We start from the raw sequence: 21,419 nt of genomic DNA, 5'->3' as shown, positions 1-21,419 counted from the left end.
TAGGTGTGAGTTGGTTGTATTTGTTGACACGCTCTGGGTTTCGCTTGTTTAATTTCTCACCTTCGAAGTGGACCATGTGGGATATCTGGTCGCACCAGACTTGGTTTTCGGCTTTACACGTGTACTGACCGCTGTCCAGAGAGTCTGGATTCGATATTTGCAAGCGACACACGCCATCGCTGAGATCACTCTGCTGATACCGGCCGCCGCAAAGTGGTTTCCCATCCTTCATCCAGGAGATAACAGGCGCCGGTTGTCCTCTAACTCGGCACTCGAGGACCAGCTCGTTGTCAGTGAATCGGTAGGTGTCTAAGCAGAAAGCATCGGCACATGAGCATGAATTCCATGTTGGAGTATCGTATTCACCTTTCATGGACCTCGTGAAGGTCGGCGGCAGCGGACTGGGCTCGAAACCAGCGTAGACCTTGAGCCTGGCCTCGGTGGTTGACTGTCCATGCGTATTTCTGGCCGTGCAAGAATATTCCCCGGAATCCTCTGGCAGAGCTGCATAGAATTCAAGAGAAGCCATCCCGTTCTCGAAGCTCGTTCTGTACCGGTTACTCGGACCTAATTTCTGATCGTCCTTTGACCACCATATCTGCGGTTCCGGTGAACCAAGGACAGTACAGGTCAGCTTTATTCGAGAACCCTCTGCTGCAGTGCGATCGGTCAGTTTCGTGCAGAACATTGGTTTATTTCTCAGGTCTCGTGGTCCACACTGGAAGTTTTAATCAGGGTTCAAATTCATGGTACGACTTCTATATTCTATGATAACTTACTTCCTGGTTTCCAGCGCTTGCTTTACTCGTGGCTGAATAATATGCTGCAGATTCACCACCGTCGTCTGTCAAGTAGCTCTTTGCTCTGGTACGTCCGTTCGATGACCGCAAGCTCTGGCTTTCAGAGTCTTCATGAATCGTTGGAGTCTGTGTGTCATAACTTCTCGACCGCCCGCTGGTCCTTTCAGATCTTTCCACTTCGATCGCGGCCTGTTCCTTGCTTCTTCTTCTGTGACTTCGTGGAGCCAATTCCTCGCGCAGTGAGTCAGTGGCTTCGGATACCATGGACAAGGAATTTTCAGTGTCTGTTTCGTATTTTGCCTCTTCCTTGAGCTCTGCGTTATCAGCTTTTTGGAGTTTATTTTCGATGAGATGTGTATCTTCCTGTTTTCCTCGTTTTGTTTCATCGACTTCTTCTGACTTTTCGTCCTCGGATTTTTTCTTGTCCTTCTTTGGTTTCTTCTGACGTTCACCCTGTTTTTTCTTTGTAACCGCTTTTTTTAGATTTTCTTCCATCTCTTTGTCCTTTACTTCAGCCTTGTCTTTCTTCAGTTGCTGTTCGGTATTGTTTTCTTTTATTTTAACCTCTTCGTTCTGTAGATGCTCTGATTCTTCTTCTCGTTTTTTTTCGGATGCCTCATTTTTCTGTTTTCGCTCTACTTCTTCATTTTGATTTCTTGTGACTTTCTCTTTTTTTAGTCGATCTTCTTCCTCCAGCTTCTTTTGTTTTGCTTCTTGTTCTTGTTTTTCAACAGCTTTGGCTGATAGTTTATCAGCTTCTTCAATTTTCTCCTTGACTTCTAGCTCTTTCGTAATTTGTTCGGCTTCTTTAAGTTTTTCTTTTTCCTGATGTTCTGCGACATCTCTTTGCTGTTCAGCTTTCTCTTTTGCGATTCGTTCAGCCTCTTCGGTCTCTACCTTTTCTGCCTCTTTTTTCAATTTTTCGACGTCTCCTATTGTTTTCTCTTTCTCGACTTCTTCTTCCTTCATCAACTCAGATTCTTCTCTATACTTCTTTTCTTGTTCACATTGCAGCTTTTGAGATTCTTCCGTACGTTCAATTCCAGCTTCCTCTTTATCCAGATGCTGTTTTTCTTCTATGTGTTTTCTTTCGAGTTCTTCCTTCTTTGTACGTTCTGTTTCCTCAGATGCTCTCTTTACCTGTTCCGCTTTTTCCACTTGTTTTTTCTCAGCGCCTTCTTTTGATAATTGTTCCTCTTCCTTGGCTTCATTACTCAGTCGTTCTGCTTCTCCCTTTCTCTTTTTTGTTACTTTTTTCTTTTTGGCTCGTTCTTCTTCTGCAACTTTTTTCTTCGCCACTCCTTCTTCCTCTAATTTTTTCGCCTCTTCCGACTGCTTATTGTCTGCTTCTTCTGTTTTCACTCGTACTTCTTTAGCCTTTTTGTTACTTTCTGCTTCCTCAGCTTTCAATCTTTCACCTTCGTCTTTTCGTTTTCTGTCAGCTTCTTCCTTTTTCAATCGTTCTTCTTCAGCATTTCTCTCCTTTTCTGCTTCTGCAGCCTTTAATCGATCCTCTTCTTCTTTCTGTTTTTTGTCAGCTTCTTCTTTTTTCAAACGTTCCTCTTCATCTTTCTGTTCTTTGTCAGCCGCTTCTTTTTTCAATCGTTCCTCTTCTGCTTTCTGTTTTTTTTCAGCTTCTTCTTTCTTCAATCGTTCCTCTTCTTCTTTCTGTTTTTTGTCCGCTTCTTCTTTTTTCAATCGTTCCTCTTCTTCTTTCTGTTTTTTGTCAGCTTCCTCTTTTTTAAATCGTTCTTCTTCTTCTTTCTGTTTCTTATCAGCTTCTTCTTTTTTCAATCGTTTCTCTTCTTTTTTCTGTTTTTTGTTAGCTGCTTCTTTTTTCAATCGTTCTTCTTGTTCTTTTTGTTTCCTGTCAGCTTCTTCTTTTTTCAATCGTTCCTCTTCCTTTTGTTTCCTGTCGGCTTCATCTTTTTTCATTCGTTCTTCTTCAGTAGTTCTCTTATTTTCTGCTTCCTTAGCCTTTAATTGGTCGTCTTTATCTTTCTGTTTTTCTTCGGCAATTATTTTCTTTTCTGCTGCTTCTTTTTTCAATCGTTTCTCTTCTTCTTTCTGTTTCTTGTCAGCTGCTTCTTTTTTCAATCGTTCCTCTTCTTCTTTTTGTCTTCTGTCAGCTTCTTCTTTCTTCAATCGTTCCTCTTCTTCTTTCTGTTTTTTGTCAGCTTCTTCTTTCTTCAATCTTTCCTCTTCTTCTTTCTGTTTTTTGTCAGCTTCTTCTTTTTTCAGTCGCTTCTCTTCTTCTTTCTGTTTTTTGTCAGCTTCTTCTTTTTTCAAACGTTCCTCTTCTGCTTTCTGTTTGTTGTCAGCTTCTTCTTTTCTCAATCGTTCCTCTTCTTCTTTCTGTTTTTTGTCAGCTTCTTCTTTCTTCAATCGTTCCTCTTCTTCTTTCTGTTTTTTGTCAGCTTCTTCTTTCTTCAATCGTTCCTCTTCTTCTTTCTGTTTTTTATCAGCTTCTTCTTTTTTCAAACGTTCCTCTTCTTCTTTCTGTTTTTTGTCAGCTTCCTCTTTTTTCAGTCGCTTCTCTTCTTCTTTCTGTTTTTTGTCAGCTCCTTCTTTTTTCAATCGTTCCTCTTCTTCTTTCTGTTTTTTGTCAGCTTGTTCTTTCTTCAATCGTTCCTCTTCTTCTTTCTGTTTTTTGTCAGCTTCTTCTTTCTTCAATCGTTCCTCTTCTTCTTTCTGTTTTTTTTCAGCTTCTTCTTTTTTCAAACGTTCCTCTTCTGCTTTCTGTTTTTTGTCAGCTTCTTCTTTTCTCAATCGTTCCTCTTCTTCTTTCTGTTTTTTGTCAGCTTCTTCTTTCTTCAATCGTTCCTCTTCTTCTTTCTGTTTTTTATCAGCTTCTTCTTTTTTCAAACGTTCCTCTTCTTCTTTCTGTTTTTTGTCAGCTTCCTCTTTTTTCAGTCGCTTCTCTTCTTCTTTCTGTTTTTTGTCAGCTCCTTCTTTTTTCAATCGTTCCTCTTCTTCTTTCTGTTTTTTGTCAGCTTGTTCTTTCTTCAATCGTTCCTCTTCTTCTTTCTGTTTTTTGTCAGCTTTTTCTTTCTTTAATCGTTCCTCTTCTTCTTTCTGTTTTTTGTCAGCTTCTTCTTTTTTCAGTCGCTTCTCTTCTTTTTTCTGTTTTTTGTCAGCTTCTTCTTTTTTCAAACGTTCCTCTTCTGCTTTCTGTTTTTTGTCAGCTTCTTCTTTTTTCAAACGTTCCTCTTCTGCTTTCTGTTTTTTGTCAGCTTCTTTTGTTCTCAATCGTTCCTCTTCTTCTTTCTGTTTTTTGTCAGCTTCTTCTTTCTTCAATCGTTCCTCTTCTTCTTTCTGTATTTTGTCAGCTTCTTCTTTTTTCAAACGTTCCTCTTCTTCTTTCTGTTTTTTATCAGCTTCTTCTTTTTTCAGTCGCTTCTCTTCTTCTTTCTGTTTTTTGTCAGCTCCTTCTTTTTTCAATCGTTCCTCTTCTTCTTTCTGTTTTTTGTCAGCTTGTTCTTTCTTCAATCGTTCCTCTTCTTCTTTCTGTTTTTTGTCAGCTGCTTCTTTTTTCAATCGTTCCTCTTCTTCTTTCTGTTTTTTGTCAGCTTCTTCTTTTTTCAAACGTTCCTCTTCTTCTTTCTGTTTTTTGTCAGCTTCTTCTTTTTTCAGTCGCTTCTCTTCTTCTTTCTGTTTTTTGTCAGCCGCTTCTTTTTTCAATCGTTCCTCTTCTTCTTTCTGTTTTTTGTCAGCTTGTTCTTTCTTCAATCGTTCCTCTTCTTCTTTCTGTTTTTTGTCAGCTTCTTCTTTTTTCAAACGTTCCTCTTCTGCTTTCTGTTTTTTGTCAGCTTCTTCTTTTTTCAAACGTTCCTCTTCTGCTTTCTGTTTTTTGTCAGCTTCTTCTGTTCTCAATCGTTCCTCTTCTTCTTTCTGTTTTTTGTCAGCTTCTTCTTTCTTCAATCGTTCCTCTTCTTCTTTCTGTATTTTGTCAGCTTCTTCTTTTTTCAAACGTTCCTCTTCTTCTTTCTGTTTTTTATCAGCTTCTTCTTTTTTCAGTCGCTTCTCTTCTTCTTTCTGTTTTTTGTCAGCTCCTTCTTTTTTCAATCGTTCCTCTTCTTCTTTCTGTTTTTTGTCAGCTTGTTCTTTCTTCAATCGTTCCTCTTCTTCTTTCTGTTTTTTGTCAGCTGCTTCTTTTTTCAATCGTTCCTCTTCTTCTTTCTGTTTTTTGTCAGCTTCTTCTTTTTTCAAACGTTCCTCTTCTTCTTTCTGTTTTTTGTCAGCTTCTTCTTTTTTCAGTCGCTTCTCTTCTTCTTTCTGTTTTTTGTCAGCCGCTTCTTTTTTCAATCGTTCCTCTTCTTCTTTCTGTTTTTGGTCAGCTTCTTCTTTTTTCAATCGTTTCTCTTCTTCTTTCTGTTTTTTATCAGCTGCTTCTGTTTTCAATCGTTCCTCTTCTTCTTTCTGTATTTTGTCAGCTTCTTCTTTTTTCAAACGTTCCTCTTCATTTTTCTGTTTTTTATCAGTTTCTTCTTTTTTCAAACGTTCCTCTTCTTCTTTCTGTTTTTTGTCAGCTGCTTCTTTTTTCAATCGTTCCTCTTCGTCTTTCTGTTTTTTATCAGCTGCTTCTGTTTTCAATCGTTCCTCTTCTTCTTCCTTAAATCTTTCTTCTTCGGCAATTCTTTTCTTTTCTGCTTCTTGAACTTCTAATCGTTCCACTTCTTTTTGTTTTCTATCAGCTTCTTCTTTTTTCAATTTTTGTTCTTTATCCATTCTCTTTTTCTCTGCTTCCTCAGCCCTCAAACGTTCTTCTTTTTCTTTTTGTTTTCCTTCAGTTTTTTCGTTTTCGTCAGTTTTTTTCTTCGCGTTTGCTTCTTCAGCTTTTGATTTCTGCTTCTCCTTCTCCTTTCCTTTTTTTTCCTGTTTTTTGTCAGCTTTTTCCTCCTTCAGTTGTTCTTCTTCAATGGCTTTATTTTTCCCTACAACTTCAACCTTTAACCCTCCCTCTTCTTGCTTTAGCTTCTTGGCATCGTCTTCCGGTACGAGTTTCTCTTCTTCAGCAGCCTTTTCCTCCACTGCTCTTTCCGTTTCCTGGCGGTCATCTTGAGCAACTATATTCTCACTATCTTCAGTTTTCAATCGTTCTTCCTCTTGTTGTTTACCATCTACATCTTTCTTACATTGTTCTGTTTCTTCAACTTTTTTCACTTGTATCTCTTCCGCTTTCGACATTTCTGCATCGTCTTTTTGCTCCTTGCCAGTCTCTTTTGCTTTGAGATGTACCTCTGCAACAGCCTTGATAGTATCGGATGTATGCCCATCTTTCGTTTCCTTATCATCGATCTCCTCCAATAGTTGACGATCTTTTTTGTCCACCTCTTCTTCAAGCCTTTTTTCTACAGCCTCAAGCATTTCAAGTTCTTTTCTCTCTGCTTCCTTAAACCTGTCCAGCCCTTCCTTCTTCAACAGCTCCGCTCTGTCTAATTTATTTTTCTCATCTAGTGTTAATTTTTCCTCTTTCCTCAGTATTTCAGCTTCCTCTTCGCTTATTATTCGTATTTCGTCATCAGTCCTAGTTTTTTCAACATCTCCTTTCTTTTCGTCGTCAGTTACTACATTTTTGCTGAACTCCAAAGACTCTGCGGTCGGATGTGCTTCTTGGACTACATGTTGAATTATCTGTATACCTTTCTCTAGTTCTTCGACCGGTACCTGCATTGCTTTCAGCAGAGCCCATGCATTAGTATCTTCTTGTTCGTTTTCTAACAAAGTCTGCTCCATCACCATCATACCGTGTTGTAGATCTCTCACTCGATTAGCCATCTCAGTGATTGGAATTTCACGTTTTAAGGTCAAACTTGAATCGGATTCCAATATAATATTTTGTTCAATTTGAGCATATTCACGTTGCAATTCTTCTATAGGCCGTGCAATTGTTTCCAAAGCTGAAATTTCCGACAACGTATCTTCCGTTGTTTCAGCGTACTGTTCTTGAATTTGAGCAATGCACGCTTGAAGTTCTGTTATTGGTATGGCTATCAATTTCGTGGTACCAACTTGGACTTTAGTATCATTAGATTCTCCCAGAGCTCGATCTCGCACAGCATTTACGGCTGCCCGTAATTGACAAAGAGGATCTTCCAGAGTTTTTAATGACAATGAACGGTCTGTTGAACATTCTAACGACTCTATCGTCGTCTTCAACTGATTCAAGGACGTTGCCAAGGGTTTCAAAATCAAAGTTTCAGAATTCATTAACACAGGATCAACAATCGGTTTATCAGAGGCTTGTTCTTCAATTGAGCAGATTGACTGATGGAGGTTTTTCAATGGCTGTAAAATGCGATCAGCGACTGGATGCGTCTCCAACTCATCGGGTTCTTTGATTATCTGCGCCTGAATCGATATCAATTCTTCCTTCACATTCCGTAGTGGCTTGATTAGTGTTCTCAACACCTCCCATTCGACAGTTCTTTCGATGGTTTTATCCGCTGTTGCACTTTCTTGGATCAATTCAATTGTCCGGGCTATATCTTCGGTAGGCTCGATCAAACTCTTGAGGGGATCATGCTCGGCCCGCACGAGATTCGGATGTAATCTGTTTATTTCTAAAGGCAAGGTTAACTCTACAACTTTCATCGCCGACTGTAACTCTTTCAAAGGTTGCTCCAAATTCTCTAGATACGTAGTCGAGGAATCTTGCACAGTTGTGATTGATTTTTTCAACTCTTCGAGTGGCAGAACCAAGCTGTGGAGCATTTGAGCTTCTGCCAATCCGTATGCCGGTTGTGATACTGGCTTATCAACTGCCTGTTCTTGAAGTATAGAAATTGACTTCTCAAGCTCGTACAATGAATCTACGATCGATTCAATAGCCAATTCTTGATCAATGCTCTTTGATTCACTAGCCTGTTCCTCAATCGATGCGAAACTTTTCTGTATACCTTCCAGAGGAGAGATTAACGTCTTGAGAGCTTCAAATTCTATAGCTCGCTCGAGACAATTTTCTGTTGCAACTTGTTCTTCAATTCTTAATATAGATTCCATAACTCCTTCCACCGGGTCGATAAGCTTGTTGATTATCGACCAATCGGCAACTAGGGGTTCATCATCCATCTCAACTTCTTTTACTCTTTGACTCTCCTGATCAATTTCTGCATAAATAAGTTGTATCGATTCTCCCAAAGCGCGCAAAGGTGTCTGTAATTCACGGATGGTGGAAAACTTTGGCAAACTGTCTTCAATAACTCCTATAGTTTTTTTCATTTTGACCAAGGGTTCTACTAACAATTGTAACAGCTCGTTTTTCTCCCCGATGCTTTCCGGTATAAGGTTCTCGATTGAATTGTCAAGCTCTTTGATTGACTTGATCATAGTAGTCATCACTGCCGTGGCTTCATTTACTTCACATGCATCAGAATGCTGCTTGATCGTAGCGACGCAGTCACGAATCGCTTGTAGCGGCTCAAGTAAACTTTGCAGCTCTACAAATTCCGTCAGGTTTCCGTCGTCATTGCCTGCTGTGTCTTGTTTGAAATTTAGTATAGAATTTTGAATATATTCGATCGGCTCAGCTAACTTATCCATTGCTTCAATATCAGATTTTGAAATAAGAATCTCATTTGGCTCGATGACATTCTGTTCCTTGATAATCGCGATTGACTTTTGCAATTCTTCGAGCGGATGAACCAGTGTCTTCAGCAAAGGCATACCTTCAGCTTTCGAGGTGCTGTCCGTGCCTGGCTCGGCAATAATTTGTTCATAAACAACAGCGATTGAATTCTGCAGTTCGTCGATAGGATGAGCCAAGGTTTTCAATAGTGACACATCATTCTTTTCCGAAATTGATACTGTGCCAGGCTCAACTAAAACCTGTTCCTGAATGGTTGCAACAGATTTTTGCAGTTCAATTATCGGCTTGGCCAACGTTTTCAAAATCGAGATATCGTCTTTGTCTGACAGCGATTGATTTCCAGATTCCACAAGTGTTTGCTCCTGGATCACAGCTATCGAACGTTGCAGTTCCTCAATAGGTGAAGCTAATGTTTTCAGTAAATCGATGTCCTCTTTATCTGAGATAGAGACTACACCGGGTTCCAGAACCACATGTTCCTCGATGTCAGCAAAGCTCTTCTGCATCTCTTTCAGCGGCTGTGCAAGCGTTGCCAGTAGCTCGATATTGTCTTGGTCTATTGTAGATGCCACTTTTGATTCGAATACCATGTGCTCTCGAATAACAGCCACAGACTTTTGAATCTCTCGAAGCGGCATGGCTAACGCCTGCACAGTTGACGAACTTGAAGCTTCTGGCATCGCCTCAGTGCCTGACTCGACAGTCACTTGAAGTTCTACGATAGCGGCACATTTCTCCAGCTCTTCAAGAGGTTGAGCTAAGATTTTCATAAAATCTATATTTTCTTTGTCTGAAATTGACACGGTTCCAGGGTCAACCACAATTTGTTCTTGGATGGTTGCGATGGATTTTTGCAACTCGATCACGGGTGCTGCTAGTCTTTTCAGTATCGAAATATCCTCTTTTTCTGACATCAACTGATCGCCAGATCCTACCAATACCTGCTCCTCGATAACGACTATCGATTGTTGTAGTTCGTGAAGTGGAGAGGCCAGAGATTTCAACAAATTTATATGTTCTTTGTCCGAGGTAGAAATCTTCTCAGGATTTAGTTCCACTTGCTCTTCGATCGCAGCAAAGCTCTTTTGAATTTCTTTCAACGGTTTTTCCACAGCCTTGAATAAAGCAGCATTGTCTTGAAGTGAAACGGATGTTGTTTCTGGTTCAAACGTTATGTGCTCTCGAATGGCAGCTATAGATTTTTGAATCTTTTCCAGTGGCGCAATCAACACCTGCGGTGTTGACAAACTTTCAGCTTCCGAAGTCAATTCACTGCTTGATGCGATTGCTACTTGCTGCTGTACAATGGTGATGAATTTTTGCAGTTCTTCCAGAGGCTGAGCTATGGTTGTTGGAGCAGAAACATCTTTCATTGCCGTCACTGATGTTGACTGTAGTTCAACTGTAATTTCTTCTTGACAAACTGCGATTACCTTCTGTAATTCAGTTAAAGGTTCAGCTAATGCCAATAATTTTAAGGTATCTTCATGTATCTGCTCGGTATGTTCAGTGGCTGCTTTCTCCTGAACAACAAGTATGGTGTTTTGTAATTTTGCCAGAGGTTCAATCAACACCTTCAGTATAGTTGGTTCCTCTGCCGTGGACGAAAAACTCATCTCACGTTCCATAATCGTACACTCCTCGATGACGGCTAGAGATTTCTGCAGCTCTTCCAGAGGCTGAGCCAAAGTGTTGAGCATCGAAGTGTCTTCCGGTGAAACTGTTTCAGCAGTGGGTTCCAGTACCGTAATTTTTTCAACAAGAGCTGTATCTTTTGTAAGCTCTTCTCCGACTTTAGCCTGCATTTCAAGCGGTAGCTCTTCCGAAATTATTTCTGCACCATGCTCCAGAATAGCTTGCTGAGTGATACTTACTAGACAGTTGTAGAGTTCTTGTAAAGGCTGAGCCATCGCCTTCAAGGCTGGAATATTATCAATTTTCAGGAGAGCTTCGACCCTAGATTTGTTTGCAAGTTCATCCTGAATACTTGCTATAGATGCGGTCAAATCTGTGAGGGGTTGAACGATCGCTTTCACTAGAGAACTTTCGGCTTTCTGCTTCTCCGAAGATTGTTTTTCTACAACGGCAATGAATTCTCGAAGCTGCTCCAGTGGTTTAGATAGTGTTTGTGATATTGTTGCTGATTTTTCGTCAGAAAGAACGTCACTGCTAACTTCTAGTACAGTTTGTTCCTGAATTAGAGCAACGAATTTTGCCAGTTCATCAACCGGCTTCGACAACACTTTCAAAAAGTGTACGTCTTCTGATTTCGGTAAATCTGATGTCGTAACTTTGTCGACCTCTGGTTCTCTGATTACTGCTAGAGATTTTTGGAGCTCTTGGAGAGAAACAGAAATTCCTTCCAGAACGGTGAAACCCGTTTCCATTGCTTTCGGAGCTTGTGTCGTTTCAGCAGGGACGTTTTCCATTATTGTTTCGGCAACCTGTTGCCGTTCCTGAACTCTGACAGTTGACGTTGGTTCTTCTGTTTGTGTGAATATTCTCTCCTCAGTTTTCAAAACAATATCCCTGGGTTCGAGTGATTGATCTTGAATAAGAGTGATTGATTGTTTCAATTCTTGGATCGGTTCAACCAATTCTGTTATTACTAAGTTTTTTGTTTCCTCCTCTTCAGATGTACTTTGTTCCTTACCTACTTTTACAACAGATAGAATTGCTGTTTGCAACTGGTCAAGTGGTCTTACCAACACTTTGAGAATTTTAATTTCGAGACCTTTTTTAGCTATAGCTTGCTCACGTACCAAAGTGAGTGATGTTTCAAGTTCGGATAGAGGTTTGGCTAATTCGTCGACATTTGCAAATTCTTTGCTTTCCGTAACGGCGACTATGATTTTTTGCAAATTTTGTAGTGGTTGAGTAATTGCACGCAATTCCTCGGGTTTTTTAATTTCCGAGATGACTTGTTGATCCATGTTCTGCGATAATATTTGGGCACTTTCGACAGCTTTCTGCAACTCTTTAACGGGTTCCACAAGTTCTTTCATTCCTTTTTCAAGAATATTTTCAGATACATTTTGTTCTGGTATTGAAGAGATCAATTTTTGTAATTGCTCGGTTTCATGAGCCAGAGCTTCAAGAGTTCGAAATTCGGCCAGCTTCTCAACGCGTTCATGTGCAATTTGTTCCTGAACTATAGCCATAGATTTTTGTAGTTCTTCAAGAGGAAGTGCGAGTTCTTTGAGGCAATGTAGGCTGGGTGCATGATCAACTGGTTCGATAGCTTGTTGTTGAATCACCGTAATACATTGCTTTAACTGGTCCAACGGCGCCAATAAGTGGTTGATAATTTCCGTACCTTGAATATCGCGATCTGTCTGTGACTGCACAGTAACGATTGCGTTTTCGACGGCTTGGAGACCTTGCACGATTACTTGGGCTGTTACACGTTCAGTCGGCAGTGTTACGTTTTCTTCATGGACTTCTTGACTGGTTGAAATAATTTTTTGAAGCACTTCAAACGGGGAAATCAATTTTTGCAATGCGTTATGTGCTGTGGAAGTACTTTGCTCCTCTGGTTTTACGATTTCGCCGGTAATATCTGTGATAGTTTTCTTTTCATTCTCAACACTTCTATCCGCAAATTGATTGTGTGGTTGTGCTGGTTTGTCGGTTGCAGTTTCCAGCGTTAAAGTCTTCTGAGTAACAGTGATAGTGTCAATAAGATCTTGAAGAGGTTTTGCTACAGCTTCGAAGGGTGTTAGTTGTTCCGACATTATGCCAGTATGTTCTTCGTGGAGAACTCTTTCTTCACTTGTAGCTATTTTCGTTCTCAGTTCTTCCAGAGGTTTGGTGAGCAATTCCAGTTGTGATGCGTCTTCACTTTCGCCAATGGTCTGATTTTGAATGGCAGCGATGGATGTCTGAATTTCAGCAAGCGGTTGAGCAATGCCTAATAAAATTTGCTGGCCATCTGATAACTCCGCATTTTCCGTAACTATTACTTGTTCTTGAATAGAAGTGATCGCTTGCTTCAGTTCCTCCAGCGGTTCAGTAATGTTTTCGACGTCTCCGCTGTGCACTATCGATGTGTTTAATTTTTCTAGGCGATCAGCTAACTCTGCTATGACCGATGTCTCTTGGAAATCAGCAGCCGAGTCAGTGACTTGCGCCTGGGAAACAACGATGGCTTCAATCAATTCTTCGAGTGGCTGGGCTGTGGTTTGGTGAATATTATTTATGTCATCTTTTGTTGTCGATTCACTTTCTTCAGGTTCTACGATCTTGACTTTCTTGGCCGTGAGATTGTCAATCAGTTTCAGTAATCTTTTCACTGAGTCAGTTAATTCTGACAGGAGATTGCGAGTTTCTTTTTCTTCAAAAGACTGAAGTCCAACAACAGTTTTTTCTTTTTTTATAGCTTCAACCGCATTGAGAATGTCTTGAATTGGCAGTATTAGTTTTCTGAGTAAAGTCAGTCGTTTAGAATCCGTGATGCCTTCTTTGCTTTGAGCCTTAATCGTTGCAGATGCCGAATTTAACTCGTCCAAAGGCTTTACCATGGGTAATAGAGTATTTGTGTGATCGCTGCTTTGAATTATGTTTTGTATTTGCTGTAATCTCTCGAGATTTTGTGTAACTGCCAAAATGAGCTTATCAGCGGTAGACAGTTTTTCTGTAAGTATATCGGGAATATCCGTCTGTAGGTCTATAATAAATTGTGTAAGCAGCTTTAGATTTACTAAACAGTCTGGTTTGCCCTTATCCAAAGATTCTAGCTCGATTGTTTGTAATTCCGAAGGGTTTGAAGTTTGATTTCCTTTACAAGGCTCTGCCAATTTCTTATCCGATTCAAGTTGTTGCTCTGTTTCCATTTTTGATTCTTGTTGTACGCTTTCTGGCCCATCTGATGTACTCGGTATTTCAGTAGACAAAGCTTCATCGGGACGAAGATCGAGTTGCACTGCCTGTTCTAATACACTTTTTTCAAGTGAATGAATTTTTTGAAGAGACGTACTTTGCTCTTGGAAAATTACCAAGGATTTTTTCAATTCTTCGACTGGCTTCGCTAGTACCATCAGATCAGTAACTTTCGTCTCAGTAACTTCTGTTGTATGTGGAACAGCTTCTTCTTGACTGATACTAATCGATTCATGCAGTTTTTCAAGCGGTTGAATCAACACAGCAATAGCTTTTACATTCTTTTCAGTTTTTAACTCCGAAATTTTCTCTGCTTCAATCGTCTCTAGCTGAATCGTAGAGATGGCGTTGTTTAATTCGAACAGAGATTGCAAAAGTTGATTTTCTACTGATGGCTTAGAATTATCTTCACCTTTCGGAGTTGTTGCAGCTTCCTGTATTACCGCGATAGAGGTTTGTAAGTCCTTCAGATGCTGGTTTAAAGCTTGCCAGTTTTCTACTGATTTCGGCGAAATTTCAGTCCTGGCTTCTTGGATGTCTATGAAAGTCTTTTGCAGGGCTTGCAGTGGATTAGCTAGTTCTCTGATTAAGTTTGAAATATCTGTGATATTCTCAGTAGTTGACATTTCAGCCTGCTGTATGACTTGCGTCGCATTTTTCACCTCAGACTGTGGTTCAATTTTCAGTGTTTCCTGTTGTTTAGATTCCTCCGTTTGCAGAGCGACTTGAATGGCTTTTCTCAATTCTTGATTAACAGGAGATGGCTCTCGCTTAGGAAGATCCTTTACAGTCAAGATATCCTCTGTCCTCGGAGGATCGCTGACAATTTTCGCTATGATTTCTTTAATGTTATCCAGCGGCATGAAAATGGCCGATAAAGTTTCGATTATTGATGCCCCTGTGGTCTCGTGTCTCAATTCGTTATGTAACAGCGTCAAAGATCTTCTCAACTCCATGACAGATTCACTGAATTCCTGAAGTAATTCCACCGAGGCAGAAGTTATGGGTAGTATTGATTTCTTCTCAAGGTTGTCTCGCAGCATCGTTAACGCTGACTGAAGTTGATTCGTCGGGTATAAGAATCCCTCAATTATCACTTCTTCGTCGATTGGCTGGTCTGTTTGATTGAACTGATCTTGCGCCAGTAGAATTTGCTTCTGCAGGGTTTCCAATGACTGGGAAATCACTTCGTAGGTTTCCTGGTCAATGTAGTCTTCAAGAGCTGATATAGCCTTGCTGAGGTGGTCTAGAGGGCCGATCATGTGGCCTCTGAGCGTGACACTGGGTCTTCGAGTATAATCAGTCTTGTTCACCTGCTGTTGAACTGTCGTCATGGCATGATTCAGAGCTATGAGCGTTTTGACTATTGCATTCGCATGTTTGTGGTTTCCAATCTTTCCTACCGTGGCGTTGATCGAAGTCTTTAATCCCTCCACAGCGTGGAAGATGACATTCTTCTTTTCTGCAAGCAGCATCGTCTCGGGAACGACACATTGACTGCTTTTGATTACTGACAGAGAACTCTGGAACTCAATTAGAGGCTCAACCAGAGCCTTGAGTTCCCAAATGGTGCTTTGCTGCTGCTCCAACATATCCAAGTCTCTTGTGATACCAATTATGGTTTCCTTTAGAGCGTTGATTGGCTCGCCCAGAGAAGCTGCAACATCAGTCTCCACAGCATCTTTGGCAGTTGCCTCAAGGTCAACCATACACTTGTGCATGATCTCGAGAGGCCTCGATATGTCACGCAGAATTTGAAGCATCTGTTGCCTCGTGTTAATTTCCTTCGTCATCAGCGGAATCCACATTTCGATTTGCTCCAAAACTTTCAAAATTTCATCGAAGCTTGCTTGATTCTCACTTTTTTTAGTCTCGACAACGCGTTGAACAATGTCTTTTATTTCTTTAATCGGCTGATCAAGATGGTTCAAGATGAGCAGTTCCTCGTTGTTATGTTTTTTGGAGCCCAACACGTCTTGGAGGTTTCCTAATGGCTGTAGAAATTCTTGTAAAGCACTCACGATTTCCTCATCAGTCAGTGCATTGCCGTACGGAGCTGTCAACATGTGTAAAGTAGACACTGACTGCCTTATGTCTTCAACACTGTTACTAAGTTCCGATGGATGGCTGTTTAAATCCACCAATTGGTCAAAGTCGTCCAGCATGTGGGCCAGCTTAAGCTGAACCTGCAGAAGTGGCTCGGAAACTATCGTAGCCAAACTGATCACTGGTGCATGTTTCACATTGGTGGCTTCAACCTGCGCGGGCGTTTCCGCAGTCTTCGGTTTAGAGAGTTCTTCGCTAACTATTGCTTTTTCTTTTACCAATTCCTCTTTCTCTTCAGCTATCTGTACACTTCCAGATTTTAACAAATCGGAGGCAAAAATTTCTTGATCTGCTTGGTTCAACGACTGTGACCCAGATTTCATAGATTCAGCAGTACAAACTGTTGCACCATCGTCAGATGATACATGCGATAATTTTATGGTAGAAGCTGTATCACTTGAGGCCGTTTCCAGTCCCTGTGACTCAACATCTATAACCTTGACTTCGGTCTCTTTAGTCTCAGTCACTGGATTTTCAGTTTTCTCGCGTACTTCACTCTCTAGTGTGCAGAATTCAATGTCTGCAGATTCGGGTTCCAATGACTTGACAACTTGCTGCAGTTCTTTTTTGTAAATTGCTTCCTTCATTGCCAACGGCACTTGATTCTCGATTTCTTCCAAAACCTCAATAACGTTTTGAAGAGAATCTTCTTTACTGTTTTCCAGAGCATCCAATGTAACCAAATGTAGAGCTTTTATAGGCTGCTTGATATCTTCAAGAATGCCGAGATCTTCGGGTTCGTGATATTTTGTGACAGCCTCCTGTAGTTTTAACAACGGCTCCTTCAATCCCGCCAGTATCTCAATAATTTGTTCGTCGTGCGGTGGCTCGGAGTAAGATGTAGTGATGGCAATATCGGTAACTGTATGTTTCAAGGCTTCTATTGATGCTGTAACCCCGGATTTTTTAGTACTTGATTTTCGTTTCTCTTCCAAAATTGCTGTCAGCGTATCCTGGATTGTGGTAAATGGATGTGATATTTTACCGGCCAGCCATCTGGGACTCTGTAGAGTGACTGTCTCGGCTCGTTTTGATTTCTCTTTCGACAGTTTTGATCTCTTGGCGACTTCTTTAGCTACCAATGGAACGTCTTTTTCGATCTCTTCGAGTATTTCCAAAACTGGAAGTACTTCTGCAGCTCGAGTGGTGTGAAGTACATTAGAAATTACCGCTCTTAGTTCCTGCACAGGATGAACGATGTATTTCAATACAGCTGCTTCTTCTGCACCGTGTTCTTCGGTTAATAAAACTCTTTGCAGATGAAGCAAAGGCTCTTTCAATGCTGACAGTTCAATGATTATATCTTCATCATTCATCGGCTCTAATGTGGACCCAGCAGCTACAGCCAGAGCAGCGATGTTCTGTCTAATGTCCTCAAAATGCACAGCAATAACGGAAGGGGGCAGGTTCTCCCTATTCATGGTGGCTTCATGTTGTTCTAAAGCAGAAGAAAGTGCAAAGTGAATGTTACTCAAAGTTGTCGAAATGCCACAAGCCGCAAGGACGCGTGGTTTGACCTCGGTGACCACAGCTTTTTCTCCTTCCTGTGATCGCTGTTCAACTTGAAACTTCTCAAGTGCAACAGGAACTTGGTTCTGAATATCTTCGAGCAATTGAAAGGTTGGTCTCACGGATTCGCTTTCGGCACTAGGAACGCTGTCCAAAACAGTCGTAAAAATCTGCTTGAGCTGGCTGATTTGTGGGGATATATTTTGGATCAATAACATTTCTTCTGGCGCGTGATCCAAGGATAATGCTGACTGAAGGTCTACCAGTGGTTCACATAAGTCTGTCAAAGCATTGATTATTTCCTCATCATTCAACCTTGTAGCGGCGTGAGCCGCGCTAGAAACGTACTGCCTTAGTTCAACTAGACTTGAAGCTAGCTCTGAAGATTGTAATACGGGACTGTCAATTTTTTCCGTTTCCAGTAACACTGCGCTGATCTTTGACTGGATGTCGATTAATGGATCAAGAATCTGATCGGCGAGTGTCTGCGGTTCTTCTATTGTCAACGATTTCAGTGAAGCTTTTTCGAGTTTTGCTGAACCAGATGTCGTGACTTCGAGTATCTGTTCTTGTAACTCTTCCAGGAGGCTTACAACCGATTGGACATCATCGGCTTGCCCCTCTTGCAATACTTCGACGACGGCACCTCTTAATTCTGAAATTGGCTGGCCGAAGTTCTCGATGATTCTTAATTCATCGCTACTGAGTTCTGCCGCTATTAATGCGTGCTGGAAATTGAGCAACGTCTGCTTCAGGTCGATTAGAATGCATGCCATGTCTTCGTCGGTCAAGTACTGGGCGTTATTGATTACTGTCGCAAGTTTCTGTCTGACTTCTTTTAGAGACACAGTAATTTTAGAATCTGGAGAGTTCTCACAATCGTCAATAACGGCAGACATCACCGTCAGGATATTCGTTAACGGTTGCTGTAGTTTCGTTGGTATTTCTTTCGACTCCGTTGCTTGCTCCAAGTTTTCTCGCTCTTCCCTTACAGCGATTTCTTTGACGACCACTGGAACTCTGTTTTCGATTTTATTCAGCACTGCCAAGACAGGTTGCAATATCCTAATGGCTGCTGGCTTTTCTGAGAGTGAGGACAAAGCAGTTTTCAGACTCGCAATCGGCGTTTCAAGACTTCTTAGGATTACTAATTCTTCGTAACTGTGATCCTGCAGCTCCAGCGATGATTGCAGAGCGTGAAGTGGCCCCTTCAAGTTGGCCAGAATCGCAATTGTTTCCTTGTCGCTCTTAGACTCAACGATGTTATTCAAAGTTTGGTTTAATTCTTCGAGGTAATTAACGAGAGAAGAAGAACGCCCCCGCTTTTCCGCGATCACCTCGTACTCACTCAGAGCCACCGATAGGTTGGTTTTCACAGTCTGAAGAGGCTCCATCAGTTTTGTGGATATTGGTGTTATTACCGCAAGCTTCTCCTGTATTATAGTGGATTTAACCTGTATCGCTTCCAACGGCTGAGCCATATTATTTAGGGCAGTGACGCAGACTCGGCCTACTACTTCATTCACTTTTCCGCCGACGATTTCCGTTTGGATACTATCAATAGCCGCGTGAACGGACTTTAGAGGTTTATCAATTGACAACAGAATCGCGAAATTCTCATTGTCCAGGATGCCGTTCACTAAATCAACCTTTGAAAAGACATTTTCAACAAAATTTTTGATTTCATTCATTGGTGTATCGAGAGCAGGGACTGCAGACCCGGCTTTCACGCTTTTAGCGATACTGATAACATTATTTAGAGACGTGGTTAATCGTTCGGTGGCTTCAGATGTCAGAGTCAGTTCTGGGGTAATTTGATCAAACACGTTTTTTATCAAATCCACTTCACCTGTCAGTTTATTTATGTGCAAAACAGTTTCCATAAGAAGTTCAACCTGCGTTATAGCTTTTTCGAGATCCTGAATGAGTGGTAGAATCGCCTTGATCTCATCGCTATTTTGACGTCCCTTCACCTTCGCGTTCGTGTTTATGGTCGTGATAGAGCCGTGCACTTTGGTTTTTATTGATGCCAGATTACTGAGAATTTCGTTGTCGTGACATGTTGTAAGATTCGACAACTCGACGACTGGCTGATAGAAATTATGGATCAAATCTACGATAAATACGTCACCAATTTTTCCAATACAAATATGCCTGATTTTGTCCAAATTTAAATTTACCGCTGTTAGTGGTGGCTTTAACGTTTGCAAAACCAAAGTTCTTTCTTGGCTGGAGAATGATTCGTCAGCTGCAGTGAGTACGTCGGAAATTGTGGCTTTCATTCTTTCAACGGCTAATGACACTCCGCTGTCTTGAATTTTTGCAACCGTATCCTGCTGCAAGCGATCAATAATCCTGTCCAAGGGATCCTTGACTTCTTCAAGTGCAGAAATGTTGGAGTTTCTTGCATCTCCACTGCCCAGTAAATTTTTCTGATACGTCGTCACGCTATGATCAAGGAACTCAAGAGACTCCAGTAGATTATTCAAATCAGTTGTCTGTAATTCATCTGTTGTTTCTAATTTTCGCAACTGCAAGTTTAGCCTGTCGACTGGTTGAGTCAAAGATTTGACGATTAAGGAATTGTTATCATCTGTTAGTTTACTTTTACCAGACTGTAATACTACATTTTCGAGTATCTGAGCCAACCCTTTCTGCACAGCAATAAGCAGCGGTTTTGAATTCTTAAGTGGATTGATGGGGAGCGACGAAATAACTTCAATGGTACGCTGAAGGTCCAGAATTGACTTGGCCGCAACTTGCAGGTCCAAATTTTTTGCGAAGTCATTATTGTCTTCTGACAGCTTTGTAAGTTCTTCAGACGCCTCGCTGACTGCCTCGGATAGCGCCATGACGGTAATCGAGTAATAATCTGATGCCTCCTTTCCGTAGCTTTCCAGAGCTGTGATGAGAGTAGTCAATCTGTTCTTCAACTCCTTCAGAGATGTGATCACGTGCTGTATGGATTCTGAGTCAAATTCTCCAGTCGAATTGTTTAAGGAATGTCTGACAACACGTTCCAATTCTTCTACCGGTCGTGTCAGCGTTTCGACTACTATCGTGTCGATATTTTCGGTCGTACCATCGACCGGATTTATAGTAATGTTTTTTATAAAGAGGTCAAGATTCTCATATATACGTTTCAATCGACTAGAAAACCCGGGATAACCATGCTTCAAACTGTCAAGCGTTTCGATGCTGCTCTTCAGTCGGGATGTGGTCTGAATGATCCTTTGAAATGCAATTGGTTTTTTACAGTTTGCTTTACCTGACAATTCGTATTCGATTTTGGCCAGTCCGCTGGAAATTTCATCGATTGGGTCAGTCAGTGATTCTAAGATAATCAGGTCTGACCGAACAGCTTGCAGCCCTTCGTGACGTTTGATTAACTCGATCCCTCGAAGAAGTTCCTCCATCGGGCCGCTAACGGACTCTAATAAAGAAATCCTTGTTGTTTGGGCCAATGATTTATCGCCAGCATTTTTTAGGGCCTTTTCCTCGATGAGTGACACTTCCGCGCAGAGATCTTGAATCGGTAGAACGATCTGCTCCATGATAATAGCGTTTAGTTGAGCCTCGCTTTCAGCCTCGAAGAGCGTGTTCAAGTTTACGAGAGCGTTGCGGATTACCATAACGGGTTGCGTCAGTTTGCAAATATTTTGGATCAATCGTTCTTTGTTGCTCTTGAATAACGACTTCTCTGAATCTGAATTCGACAGTTTCACAATATTGGCTTGGTCCACGACTGCAAGACCATCACCCTCCTCGACGTACTGTTCGCTGACCTTGACGATAGGCTCAAGATGAAATGAAACCTCAGGCTTATCAGCATCTACTTTGTCCTTCTTCAAGTGTTCGCTTCCCATCGACGAATCTTCGGAGCTTCCTTTCTGAGATAGGTTTGTCCCCTTCTTTTTTTTAGCTTTTTTCTTTTTCGGAATACCTGCCACCGAGTCAAACGACGAGTCACCTTCAAGACTGGACGTCTTTTCACCGCTGCTCTGCTTGTTCGTCTGGTTCCGGTTCAACGCGTCTTTTTGGCTCGTTCGGTCCGACGTCGACGCAACTTGAGAATGAAGGGACAAAGCGTCAGTGAATGGGTCACTGTCATCCTTGATCGAGATTTGACCTGTGGGTTCTCGAGCGCTGTGGTAACTTTCAGACTCCAATTTTTGGCTCTTCGCACTTCTCTCGCTCTTCTCACTCTTCGACGATACGCTGTTGGACTTTTTCCGTGGCGGACGTATCGGCCTTCCATCTTCTCCAATTAGCGGAGTTGCTGTCATGGCTCGATCAAACTGGTTCCCATCGTCTGCCTGTACCTCGGGAGAAGACAGTGGTTGAGTTTGATCTTCCATAATGGACACATCTTCCACATCAGCTTCGGTACGAAGATCTTCTTCCGCCGCCATGAAATAGTCCGGTGAAACATCGATCACAACAGCTTCCATTAAGAGATTTCCGGAAGTCGAGGTTTCCTTCACGAAACGCAAAGGAGGTAGTTCGATCACGTTGTGTTCTGTAACAGAAAAAAAAAA

At 41.4% G+C, this 21,419-nt stretch overlaps 1 protein-coding gene across 1 annotated transcript in view; it reads right to left on the bottom strand.

Moving 5' to 3' along the window:
- The window catches only part of LOC124299123 (uncharacterized), a 66,039-nt gene that overhangs the window by 36,091 nt on the left and 8,529 nt on the right, over window positions 1-21,419 (bottom strand). The window contains exons 13-16 of the mRNA XM_046752085.1: window positions 3,291-21,400; window positions 780-2,969; window positions 367-718; window positions 61-309 (exon numbers count right to left, since the gene is read on the bottom strand). Coding sequence (XP_046608041.1) covers window positions 61-309; window positions 367-718; window positions 780-2,969; window positions 3,291-21,400 — 20,901 coding nt within the window. The remainder of the gene's footprint in view (window positions 1-60; window positions 310-366; window positions 719-779; window positions 2,970-3,290; window positions 21,401-21,419) is intronic.

Source organism: Neodiprion virginianus, chromosome 2, assembly GCF_021901495.1.
Source record: "Neodiprion virginianus isolate iyNeoVirg1 chromosome 2, iyNeoVirg1.1, whole genome shotgun sequence".
NCBI classification, from domain to species: domain Eukaryota; kingdom Metazoa; phylum Arthropoda; class Insecta; order Hymenoptera; family Diprionidae; genus Neodiprion; species Neodiprion virginianus.
Note: the sequence above shows the minus strand (reverse complement) of the source record. Positions and strands in the feature narration are given on the sequence as shown.